We start from the raw sequence: 13381 nt of genomic DNA, 5'->3' as shown, positions 1-13381 counted from the left end.
GTATTTCTGGGCTGGCTAGAGCAAAATGCTCCAAAGAGCTCCGGGATTTTGGAGGGATTAAACACAGTTCTGGGGGTGTTTGGAAGAACGTGATTCTGTCCTTCAGGCTTAAAGGAGGGGATGGTGACCCAGAACTCAGGACAAAAGAGTCCCGAGAGGCAGAAATGCTGGTGGGAGGAGCCTCTTCTGTGCGTATTAATATATCAAAGAGGACTTGGAATTCTAAAGAGAAGTAAGAAATTCTGTCTTAAAGGAAATAATTTTGAAATACTAAAACATGGTAAGAACTGAAACTAATGCGAAGTAAATTCAACAGGCAACTGTGCTGTTATCAGATAAATGTGGCACCACCCACTTGGGACTTATTCGTGCCCCACAGACCAAGTGGAGATTTCCTATAATTTATTTATCCCAACTTTAAAAAACAAAACCCTTAAACGCCTGCTATGCGTAACCGCTAATTGTAAGACAGGTTCTAAACTGACTCAGGAGAACGTCCATTTTCACTTGTTTCCTATGAAGTTTAAGGTCACTCCTCTAAAGAGGCCATTTCTTCTGTCCTCATTTGCATTTGCTCACCAACAACAGCAACAACAAAAAAAATCCCAAGCAAAAAGCCCTTAAGCAATAAAACTGCTGTCCAAGAAAAACATTTAGTTTGAAAAAGAGTTGAAAAATGTAGCCTTGGAAGAACCATTGCTTACATGGGATTGTTCAACAAATTCCTGTTGTGTGAGGTTTGGCATATACTTTCTAAAAATATAAGCATCTGGGGAAATGAGACAAAGCCCAGGTCCTGGACCAAATGAGGCACGCAGTGTGAATCTGTTAGTGATTATATCCATAATGAAATATGTGCCCAAATTTAGCTGTGCAAAATCTAATACAATACGAAAGCCCAGCAGGCACTGTCCTTACCATAATATATAGCCAACAGAGAAGGTACATATGGCGGCGAGTCCGCTGCTCCTGCTGGGATACGCGTGGTGTGATGTCCTCATCTCGATTAATATAAAGGGCAAAACTGTTGTGTGCTGAAAAAGAACAGAGAGCAGGTGACACAGATTCTTATCATCGTCCCTCAATACTTGTTTTGTCTCCAGTAGGAGAAGGGATAAGTGCAATCCCTAGCAAAGCTCCATAGCAGAGAGCAGCTGTATATGGCTCGTCTACGAGGTAGGATGGACAGGAAAACATGCGGTGCATTGATTGCTCTACTAGTGTTTTTTTCTTCTGTATCTGAATTTTTAAAACTTTATTTTATTTATGACTGTCACAGGAAATTTGATAATTTTGAAGGATGTATAGGGAAAAAAACGGAACATAAGAAAGGAATAAAAATACCCACTGTTAACATTTTGGTAGATGTCTTTTCCCCCCTCCTTGTTCGTATTATTTATACATAGTTAAGATCATACAGTGCACGGAATTTTATTTTGGGACTGTAACATGAGAATTTTGGGGGGGTGTGCAGAGGGAGAGAGAGAATCTTAAGCGGGTTCCACCCCCTGCATGTGAGCCCAACTGGGGGCTAGATCTCACAACCCTGATATCATGACCTGAGCTGAAATCAAGGGTCAGACACTTAACCAATTGAGGCACCCAGGTGCCCCAACATGAGAATTTTTGATATGCCATTTTAGAAAGTCTTCTAGAATATTAACCTTGACCATAGTTGCTTGAAACTCCATTTTATGGATATATTGGATATACCAAAATTTATTTGACCAATTCCTGTTCTTGGACATTAAGTAGTGAAAGATTTTTAATTTTTCGTTTATGAAAAATGTCATGATGAATATCTTTCGTAGAATTCTTTGTCTGAATGTCTGAATGTTAAATGATTTTCTTATAGTTAAAGTCATAATGCCAAATTATTTGTGTACCAGCAGCAGGTTAAGAAATAAAGCCAAATTGGTTTCCAGAAAGGATGTACTGGTTTGTACCAGCAGAGTATGGATTTAGATATGATGTTTGTAGACAGTCTCCAAAGAAGCTTAATGAGACCTTCCCATTTGTTGTTTTTTTTTTTTTAAAGATTTTATTTATTTATTTGACAGAGATAGAGACAGCCAGTGAGAGAGGGAACACAATCAGGGGGAGTGGGAGAGGAAGAAGCAGGCTCATAGCGGAGGAGCCTGATGTGGGGCTCGATCCCATAACGCCGGGATCACGCCCTGAGCCGAAGGCAGATGCTTAACCACTGTGCCACCCAGGTGCCCCCCCATTTGTTTTTTGGACCCAGTCACCACTCTGATCCTCAGTTCAGTGGGCCAAGATGGGGATGAAATTTGTAAGAAGAAAGGAAAGTCAGCTCATCTTGGTGTTGAAATTTGATGGACAGATACAAGGGACAAAGGTCTCCTTAGGTAAAACTGAGTTAGGATATAGAGTTATCTTCAAACATTGAAGTTTTTCAAGAGTAAGAAGATGGCAGAACTGAGAACCCAACAACGAGTAAGTTTGAATTCTACATAGTACCTCCTTAATGGCCATGAAAGAATCTTTGCTTTGCTCTCACTGTATTGTTTGCCTATTCAAGGAAAATGCAGGAAATCGAATGTTATAATTTTCAAACTCTAATAAGTATCATGGCACCAGGTGGCAGGTGGGCCTTGGCAGGAAAAGACATGGTAGTGATATCAAAGTGAACATCTTTGAGGCAACATATTGTTTATAATTATAGAAAAAGAAAACAGAAATACAGGATTTTTAAAGAACTACTAAGATGTTGGAAATTCTTTGCTTTATACATTCTCCTCTAGATAACTGTGGTGACTGCCAATATATTAGTAATTAGAATATGGTATTCCTAGAATGTCAGGTGGGTGATTCCACGGTTGGGTAGTTTTCTATTCCTTATCCTTTGCTTCTCTATTGTTATGCTAAAACAGTGTCATTAGCTCTGAAGGGAACCATACAAAATGTACATGTGTATTGATACAGAGACAGTATGTGTTTTAAAGATCTATTTTATTGTTTTATTCACTATAATCTAGTCACCTCAGATGACATTGGCCTGGAGTTTCACCAACGATTTGAAATGCCAACAGTAGTTTTTGCAATGGTGCATTCATGTATAAAATTCAAATGTATAGCTAACAATAAATCCAAGTCTTGTCAAATCTCACACAGAAAAAAAAAAAAATCCCTGCAAATCAAACATTGATACTGAAGATAGTGCTGACTTTATGGCCTGTGTGGGTTACAGAAAGATGATGATATGTTATTTTTGATTTGTTAATATTAAAAAGTATTTAAATTCTACCTCTTTATCCATTGTTTCAAACAGTGGAAAATCATCCATTTTTCTATAAAATTATATAAGTTCAAATAACTAATCTGAGCATTCTTAGTTCTCCAGTTATCATTCTTTTACTTAGCCTACTTGGTGATTATCGGATGTCATACCTGGAGGGTTAGGATGTACTTTGATGATGCCAGACAGAAAATCTCTTTGAAAAATGAAGATCTTCCTAGATCACTTCATTAATGGCATCATCACCACTAAAAAGGAGCTACTTGTTCCATCGATGACATAATCAATGACAAAAGATCTTTTTGTGTTCCAGTTGGCCCCTTGGCAAATCTCAGGGTCACAACATACCTCAGAATTTTCAGGCGCTAAAGAATGCATATCTACCTCTCTACAAATGTGTAATGCAAATGATGTTTACTGTTAAACAACATGTATTGATAAGAGTAAGAGTAGTATAAAATACTTATAGCAAATATAAACATTGCTCTGCAGGTAGCTAAGGTTTTATAAACTAAGAAAATGATAAAAATCTATGAATGGTCCTGCTGAATCTTAAATAATTTTTGGCAGCTCAATTGTAATCCAAAATCTGTAGCAGCAAGAGGGATAATTATTTTAGAACTACAGGTACAAGAAATCCAGTTCTAATCCACTCCCAGGCAATATTCTGCTTGAGTGACTTAAGAACCAGGAAGGAAATATTCAAGTCCACTCAAGACCACCTGTTGCACAAGAACAGTAATACTATGTTTTGTTCACTGTGGTATTTGTATTAAAGAGCCTGGCACATAGGAGGTTCTCAATAAATATTTGTGGAGATAATTTAATCTTCAAAACAACATTTTTGATGGGAATTATTAACTCCATTTTGCAGATGAGGTAACAAAGACTCAGAGAAAATCATTATCTTGCCCAAGATCATAGAGCTAGTATGTCTGGAGGTCGGGTTCAAGACCAGTTCTGTCTCCAAATGCCAGGCTCTGTTTTCCACATTAGAATTATATTTTTAAAAGACATAGTTAAATAATCTTTGACTTAATAAACCAGTGGGAGTGCATGACTGAAGATCACTTACGTTGTCACTCAACTGACCAGAACTATTTTTTTCTTGAGCCTCAAAACAAACAAAGAGCTCTTCACTGTAAAAAATGTATTTTGCCAAATGTGTTCTTTCCTGTGGCATAAAAGCATTCTGAATAATAATAAACAATAAAATCAGCTGGCATCTTGTCAGGACTTTTCATTGGTGCAGTGAGAGAGCCGGCTGGAGGGAGCTCTTCCAGCTTTCGGATCAGAGGAGGTCAAAGTGCAACTTTCTTGGTCATCCTGTATCCAGGTCGATCTAGCAGCTGCCTTCCCATGTTGCCGAAACCCCACCCAATGAGTTCGAGTCATAGACCTGAAGTGCATGAGTTGGGAAGTCGGTGTCATGTCTGCCCCAGCCCCCAAGACTGGACCCTGGGTCTGTCTTCCAAAAGGGTTGGTGATGACATACAAGGCAACAGGTGACTGGAAGGGTCTGAAAATGAGAGTAAAACTGACCATTCGGAATAAACAGGCCCAAATTGAGTACTACCTTCTGCCTCTGCCCTGGTCAAAGACCCCCAGGAACCAGTCAGAGACAGAGAGAAGCAAAAGATCATCAAGCACAATGGGTCTCATGTTCAGTGAGATTGTCAACATTGCCTGAGAGATGCGGTACCTATCTTTATAGTCAGAGCTCTCTGGAGGCATTAAAGAGAACCTGGGGACTTCCCAGTTTGTGGGCTGCAGTGTTGATGGCCGCCATCCTCATGACTTTGTAGATGATACCAACAGTGGTACAGTGGGATGCCCATCTAGCTACGAACCGCAAAGGAGAATATTTCAATAAAGGATCATTTGACAAAAAAAAAAAAAAAGCATACCCCGGAATGATCTATTTCTCAAACACAAATACCTTTTACTTTATTATTATTATTTTTTTAAAAGATTTTATTTATTTGAGAGCGAGCGAGTGTGTGCATTGCGCGCACGAGCAGGGGGGAGGGGCAGAGGGAGAAGCCAACTTCCTGCTGAGCAGGAAGCCTGCCCTGGGGCTGGGTCCCAGGACTCTTGAGATCTTGATGAGCCAAAGGCAGATGTTTAACCCACCAAGGCACCCAGGCGCCCTCACAAATACCTTTTAAAGTTTTCTATGATACACTTTGGATGAGCAAAGAAAGAGATAAAGTCTGCTTGCCGGAGGGGGCTCTTAAGAATTGCATTGGACTGTTTTCTGCAGTGCATTGTCAATAGAGCAATTGCCCACAGCTGAGTTACTGAGGTTCTACTATTTGTTTTTAAGTGCTAAGTAAGATGAAATGTTGATAGCCCAAGGAATAAACCTTTGATCTAATCTATACACTCTGCCCAAGAAACCCCTGGTCTAAAATACAAGCAGTTATCCTATCTCAAGCTCCAGTTTCCAGTGCTGCTAATTTTAATGAGACTGTGTTCAAAAAATTGCATCCAAGAAGGGAAGCCCAACTCTTTCTCAGGTTTTGGCATCCTTTATGGTTTTCCTTAATGGGGTTTAGGGGGGTTTCCTTTATGGAGCAGTGATTATCACTAGGAACTGACCAGCATCCCAAGGCAAAGGTCAGCCCGCAGAGAGGATCCACCAGGTGTCACCTCCACACCGAGATACTCAGCCTTGAGCAGAGGGAGAGATTCAAGGAGGGACCCATGACTTAATTATGATGTGAAGGAGATGGGATAAGAAAAAGGCTTCTGGAGGAGAGGCTCCAAGGAAGACTGCAGTGTAATTAAGTAGAAAGATCAGGAAACTGGCATTTGGGATCTAGTTCTGATTGTGTTCTACCACATTGTAAGACTTTAGTCAGGTTCAAATACATTTGTGAAGCTCCGCAATTTTTTTTTTTTTTTTGGTAAAATGAGGGCGTTGCATTAAACTAATGCACCTCAAACTTCAGTCATGACAAACTAGTATTTTAAGCTTTGCTGTATCACATAGTAGGGCTCACCCAGGCATTAGGAGGGGTAGACATGGTGTCCAAGGCCCATGAAAATGTTTTAACTTCTACAATCAGAAGATAAATATGAACTTTCAGAGTTGAAGATTATATTCATCTTTATAATAATGCAGTCATAAAATGTTTCATATATAATATATATACATATATATAATATATATAATATATAATAAATATTTATATAAATATATACATCTAAATAAATGTATATACATATATATGTACATATAAATAAATGTCAGTAAAGACCCAGAAATGCAAAGTGCCTAGGGCCCACAAAAGTCAAAAATCATACTGCAGCCCTGTCACATGCTACCCCATTTTTTAAAAAAAATTCTTACTCAATTCAGATTAAAAAAATATACGGATTTAAAGGGAGACTTATGAGACTTACAAACTCTCATAAAGAGGATATCACTTGATAGAAGATAATCACAAAAATAAATACAAGGAACACTAACTGATCTTAATAAATGTTGGCTAGATATTGGGCCTGATTGATGGCTCAGACTCTGAGGCCTGAGCTTGATGTGTTCAGTAGGGAGGTTAGTAAGCATTAGGGGGCATTAAAGACACACTAGCATGAGATAGAGACTCCCCTAAACTGAATCAGAAGGATTGAAAGATAACTGAGAGGGAATTACCTTTTCACTGCATGATTCGGTATTGCTTAATGCCAGGTCCCCGTGCCACATAAATGATCTTATCTAGCATCAGAGCTACACCGTCGATGCACTGGAACAGATTATCTGTAGGTTGTAGCTCTACCTTTTAAGTGCTAAATTATTGATTTATGAACAGATGTTCTTTTGCCAGAAAAATGGAGAGAAGATGAGTAGGAAGTTGAGGTATCGATGGAGGAATTTAAAGGTATTTAAAGGGTTAAAAAGTGGATTTACATCTCTTCCAGATTGCTTAATTTATTGGCATAAAGCTGTTGATAAAAGTTTCTAATAATCCTTCCAATTTCATTGGTGTTGGTTGTGACCTCTCCCTTTTCAATCATAATTTTATTAATTTGGGTCCTTTCTCTATTCTACAGCATCCTTTCCTGATTAAAACCCTTCAGAGTGTAGGAATAGAAGGTACATTTCTCAATCTCATAAAAGCCATCTATGAAAAGCCTACTGCAAATATTATTCTCAATGGGGAAAAGCTGGAAGCCTTTCCCTTAAGATCAGGAACTCGACAAGGATGCCCACTCTCGCCACTATTATTCAACATAGTACTAGAAGTCCTTGCAACAGCAATCAGACGACAAAAAGGGATCAAAGGTATTCAAATTGGCAAAGAAGAAGTCAAAATGTCTCTCTTTGCAGATGACATGATACTCTATATGGAAAACCCAAAAGAAGCCACTCCCAAACTATTAGAAGTTATAGAGCAATTCAGTAACGTGGCGGGATACAAAATCAATGCTCAGAAATCAGTTGCATTTCTATACACGAATAACGAGACCGAAGAAAGAGAAATTAGGGAATCCATCCCATTTACAATAGCACCAAAAACCATACGTTACCTTGGAATTAACTTAACCAGAGACGTAAAGGACCTATATTCTAGAAACTATAAATCACTCTTGAAAGACATTGAGGAAGACATAAAAAGATGGAAAGATATTCCATGCTCATGGATTGGAAGAATTAACATAGTTAAAATGTCCATGCTACCCAGAGCAATCTACACTTTCAATGCTATCCCGATCAAAATACCGAGGACATTTTTCAAAGAACTGGAACAAATAGTCCTTAAATTTGTATGGAAACAGAAAAGGCCCCGAATCTCCAAGGAACTGTTGAAAAGGAAAAACAAAGCTGGGGGCATCACAATGCCGGATTTCGAGCTGTACTACAAAGCTGTGATCACAAAGACAGCATGGTACTGGCACAAAAACAGACACATAGACCAATGGAACAGAATAGAGAGCCCAGAAATGGACCCTCGGCTCTTTGGGCAACTAATATTTGATAAAGCAGGAAAAAACATCCGGTGGGAAAAAGACAGTCTCTTCAATAAATGGTGCTGGGAAAATTGGACAGCTACATGCAAAAGAATGAAACTTGACCACTCTCTCACACCATACACAAAAATAAACTCCAAATGGATGAAAGACCTCGATGTGAGACAGGAATCCATCAAAATCCTAGAGGAGAACATAGGCAGCAACCTCTACGACATCGGCCAAAGCAACATTTTTCATGACACATCTCCAAAGGCAAGAGAAACAAAAGATAAAATGAATTTATGGGACTTCATCAAGATTAAAAGTTTCTGCACAGCCAAGGAAACAGTCAGAAAAACTAAGAGGCAGCCCACGGAATGGGAGAATATATTTGCAAATGACACTACAGATAAAGGACTGGTATCCAAGATCTACAAAGAACTTCTCAAACTCAATACACGAGAAACAAATAAACAAATCAAAAAATGGGCAGAAGATATGAACAGACACTTTTCCAATGAAGACATACAAATGGCTAACAGACACATGAAAAAATGTTCAAAATCATTAGCCATCAGGGAAATTCAAATCAAAACCACACTAAGATACCACCTTATGCCAGTTAGAATGGCAAAAATTGACAAGGCAAGAAACAACAATTGCTAGAGAGGATGTGGAGAAAGGGAATCCCTCTACATTGTTGGTGGGAATGCAAGTTGGTACAGCCACTCTGGAAAACAGTGTGGAGGTCCCTTAAAAAGTTAAAAATTGAGCTACCCTATGACCCAGCCATTGCACTACTGGGTATTTACCCCAAAGATACAGATGTAGTGAAGAGAAGGGCCATATGCACCCCAATGTTCATAGCAGCTTTGTCCACAATAGCTAAATTGTGGAAGGAACCGAGATGCCCTTCAACAGATGACTGGATTAAGAAGTTGTGGTCCATATATACAATGGAATATTACTCAGCTATCAAAAAGAATGATTTCTCAACATTTGCTGCAACATGGACAGCACTGGAGGAGATAATGCTAAGTGAAATAAGTCAAGCAGAGAAAGACAATTATCATATGGTTTCTGCCATAGGACATCGCGGGCACCGTGGAAACAAAGCCAATGCGGGCTCCTAGACATCTAAATTTTTAACTCAGAAAACCTGCCCACATGTTTTATCCCTGCCACCAGAAACTGTCTTTATTAATTTTATTAATTGGTCAGCTCAAAATTTGTCATCCTCCCTCACTCTCTTCGTAGCACAGATATTTTAGTGCTTTGCAGGACAGGGAACTGCCCATCTTAAGCACTGTAGTTTCCAGTTCTGCACAAGTCAGATGGCGCCTTCCCTTGGCATGGGCTTCCTGCTCCCGAGGGCTGAGGTGCTGCTGTTAGTGGGGCTATGCCACAATATGTACAATCATGACACAGAATCTTTCCAGAAACTGCCAGAGACTTTTTGATTGTGCTGTGGTGGTGGATAGCTGTCCCTGCTGGCTTACACGGGCATCTCAGAATACAGAACGAATGAATCATTGAACACTACACGAAAAACTAATGGTGTACTGTATCTTGGCTAATTGAATTTAAATAATAATAAAAAAAGAATCAGGTTAGAAATGTGACCAAGGGTCAGAAACTTAGATTCGGATGGAACCAATATTTATCGAGTGCCAGTATGTTCCAGGCATTTCCAAAACTATTCATGAGCTCAGTATCCAATGTGGGACTCACCCAGTCCTCACATTAGCTCCAACCATCATTAAGATACGGTTTTAATAATTAGGCCAAATTAACAAAATAGGGCCATGCATGACACCAAGACAGGCGTATCTTTGCAATTAAGAGCAACCGGTACATCACAGAAACGATTACAGTGGGACAGTGGCACCATTTTACTGGGCTATTATATTTGCATTTAAAAAACATTTTTAATACGACCTGAGGCCAGTTCATACCTCTTGCTGAATCTTCCTAAGGAAGGTATCCACAAGATGCTAAGGGTCTGTGGCACAGTTAGGGAGCTTCAGGGAGGAGCCAGAAGCCAGGGGGCCACCGAAGGAATTCTTTTGGGGAATGTGATGCCAGAGGTGATCCATGCTGTACCTTAAATTGTAAAAGCAACTTGAAAGTGACCTATATTCCCTTCCTCCATGAACATGGCACAGTGAGTGTTCGCAGTTCTCACAGAATAGCACCTCTAATTATTGTCCTCAGACAGTCAAAAGATTACAATATGATGAGACACTTGCAGGCCTACAGACCTGTGATGGTACAATGGCCCAGGGGATCTGGTTTGCTCGGGGTGGGTGGGGGAGACGCCACAGCAAAACTTCACATGGCAGGAGGCATACGAACCGGGTCTTTAAGCGTGACTGGGGCTTCAAGGAAGACGTTCATTCACAGAGCCAGGAAGAAGTGTGTGAAGGCACAATCACTGAGAGGTCCGTTACCTACGTAGGACATGAGGAGAACGAAGAGTTCAGTTCCCACATGTCAGGTAGGCATAACCCAAATCATGGAGGGCTTTATATGGACTTTGTCCTGTAGCAGGCTTTTAGACTCTTTCCATGGCATTTGATGTAGATGAGGTGGGAGAAACAGACTTGGGCTTTAAAATTTGGTTTTTAAAAAAAGAAGGTTCTTTAGGATCACTGAAATCTGCTTGTACACTCGGATAGAAAAGTGTGATGAAATTATAAAGGTCAGTGGAGATATGTTACTGTTTCTCACTTCAAAAAATTAATAACTCTATATATTTTGTGGATATGCAGCTTTAGTTTGGTGACTTAGTCCCGTATGAATATGGTTTGGAGCAAAGTACCCCCTTCTTCTGTAATAGAAAATTATAGGTTTTCTATAATTTTCAAGATTAATGTATTTTTTAAAAATTACTTATGTATTGCATCCAGGAAATTATTTTTTATTCCTCTTAAACTGCTGGGTTTTTAAATAACAAAACTATTTGAAAAAGAGGGTTTACTTAAGAGAAAGTCATACTGTCATGGTCCTTGAACACAAGTTTACTGAGACCCTATTAAATTTCCTATGCAGTACAGGGAGCTGAGCATACAATGGCCAGTAAGGTCTGTTCCTTCTCCCTAAAGAACTGTTCCCACTACATTGGGGTCTCCTTCCTTCATGCTAACTGTAGCATTATGTGGTATATTAATGTATTATATAACCACCCCAGCTTGGAAATGCATTGTTCTAGAAGTGTCCACATCACTTCTTTTAATAATAGGCCATTGAGCAGAACTAGTCACAATGGCCCCACCTAACTGTGGAGGTGCAGAGAACCATGAAAGATGATTCTTTGGTGAGCAGAAAATGACCCTGTCTCAAGTATGTACTACAGAGAAGTCCCAAACATCACGGGGTTACAGTCAGAGAGAAGAACATGAGCAAAGGCATGAACACATGAGGCCTTTTGGGGAAACAGTGAGAGTTGCTAGTGAAATGGTCTGAGGTTAATCTAGAAAAATAGGTTAAATCCCAAAGTACAAGCCTTTGAAGGCATGTTAAGAAACTTGGACTTTGTTCTAAAGATCATGAGGAGGTTTTAGAGAAGGGAACCAAATGGTCAGAATTGTGTTTTTAGAGAAATGCCCTTACAGTGGAAGATGCTGATATATATGGATAAGTGGATTCTGTTGAGCTCAGAATAATTTTTGAGAAGCATGCAAATAACATTAAAATCCTAGTTTCTTATTTTTGAAGTTTCTTTTTTAATTTCAGAGTGCTCCTAACAGTGGGTTTGTTTTCTATACTTGCTCCCTAAACTTGTCAGTGCATCACAATCCTTAAGAAGGTTTTAGGTTTTACTGACTACAGAAACACCTGATTACTTTTCCTCTTCCCTGGCCTTCTCCTTGTACCATCTCCCGTGGTTCTCTCTTCCACCACCCCTCAACCCACCTCCTAAAGTGCTTTGCAAAGCTTCGAAACACTTTTAAGGAGGGTCGGTCAAAGATAAGACAAAATAGTAGCATGAATAGCATCTCAGAAATAGAGTGCCTTTCTATGTCAGTGGATTGGGGTTATTCTCACCCCTGCCCCTCTAGGTAGCTGAGGCCCTCAGTACACATGGGATTTACCCCCAACCATGAGCAAAAAGTCTGGTCTGATAGCCTTTCTTGTAAACTTAAATGTAGAGCCATTCATATCTCAGTCCCTGAAATCTTCCCAAGGTGAGTGGGTGGTTGAGAGGAGGCAGGTTCCTTCTCTCGGGAACAGCCACGAAACCAACAGCTACCCTTCTCTGATACCAGTTCTTTCACTAGCTATTCCCCATCCTTGGATCTTCCCAGGTGCTCCAGAGGCAATATAGCATCATGGTTCAAAGGGTGGCTCCAAAGCCAAATAGCCCAAGTCTAAGCCCAAATCTACCACCTTCCTGTCGGCAACCTTGAGCAACTTTCTCTGGGCCTCAGTTTTTGTAAAATAGCATTGATAATAATATATGCCTCAAAGGATCATTATGAGATGTAAATGAGTTTTAATTCATGTAAAGACTTACCACAGACAATCACATGTAGTAAATGTTAGACAATATTATTTGGCAACATGTCTCAAGTGGGAGATCTCACAAAATAACTTCAATTATTTTTTGCATATACCACACGAGCTACTGTTACTATACGATTTCATATAATCCTCATGCAACCCTAATGAATTTGGCTTTTTCTGAGGTGAGAGACTTCAAATCTGTATGAGCTTAATTTTTTATCTTATTTAAATTCAATTAGTTAACATAGTGTACCATTAGTTTCAGATGTAGAGTTCAGTGATTCATCAGTTGCATGTAACACCCAGTGCTCATCTACACCACATGCCCTCCTTAATGCCAGTTATACCCAGTTATACCCTATCCCCCCACCCATCTCCCCTCTAGCAACCCTCAGTTTGTTTCTTATAGTTAAGAGTCTCCCTCTCTGATTTCATCTTGTTTTATTTTTTCCTCTCTTTCCCTATGCTCCTCTGTTTTGTTTCTTAAATTCCACATATGAGTGAGATCATATGATAATTCTCTTTCTTTGATTGACTTGTTTTGCTTAGCATAATACCCTCCAGTTCCATCCACATTGTTGTAAATGGTAAGTTTTCATCCTTTCTGATGGCTGAGTAATATTCCATTGTGTGTGTGTGTGTGTGTATATATATATATAT

General features: G+C 39.5%; 1 protein-coding gene across 21 annotated transcripts in view; it reads right to left on the bottom strand.

Moving 5' to 3' along the window:
• AIG1 (androgen induced 1) overlaps positions 1-13381 on the bottom strand; it is a 322928-nt gene that overhangs the window by 131238 nt on the left and 178309 nt on the right. For 15 of the 21 annotated variants that reach the window (XM_040627866.1, XM_040627863.1, XM_040627869.1 and 12 more), the window contains exon 4: positions 919-1034. The exons of 5 other annotated variants lie outside the window; for them this stretch is intronic. In XM_040627866.1, the coding sequence (XP_040483800.1) occupies positions 919-1034 (116 nt within the window). Of the gene's footprint in view, positions 1-918; positions 1035-10570; positions 10666-13381 lie in introns of those variants that run through there. One more of the 21 variants, XM_040627884.1, reaches the window with a different exon arrangement.

Source organism: Ursus maritimus, unplaced genomic scaffold, assembly GCF_017311325.1.
Source record: "Ursus maritimus isolate PB19 unplaced genomic scaffold, ASM1731132v1 scaffold_13, whole genome shotgun sequence".
NCBI lineage: Eukaryota > Metazoa > Chordata > Mammalia > Carnivora > Ursidae > Ursus > Ursus maritimus.
Note: the sequence above shows the minus strand (reverse complement) of the source record. Positions and strands in the feature narration are given on the sequence as shown.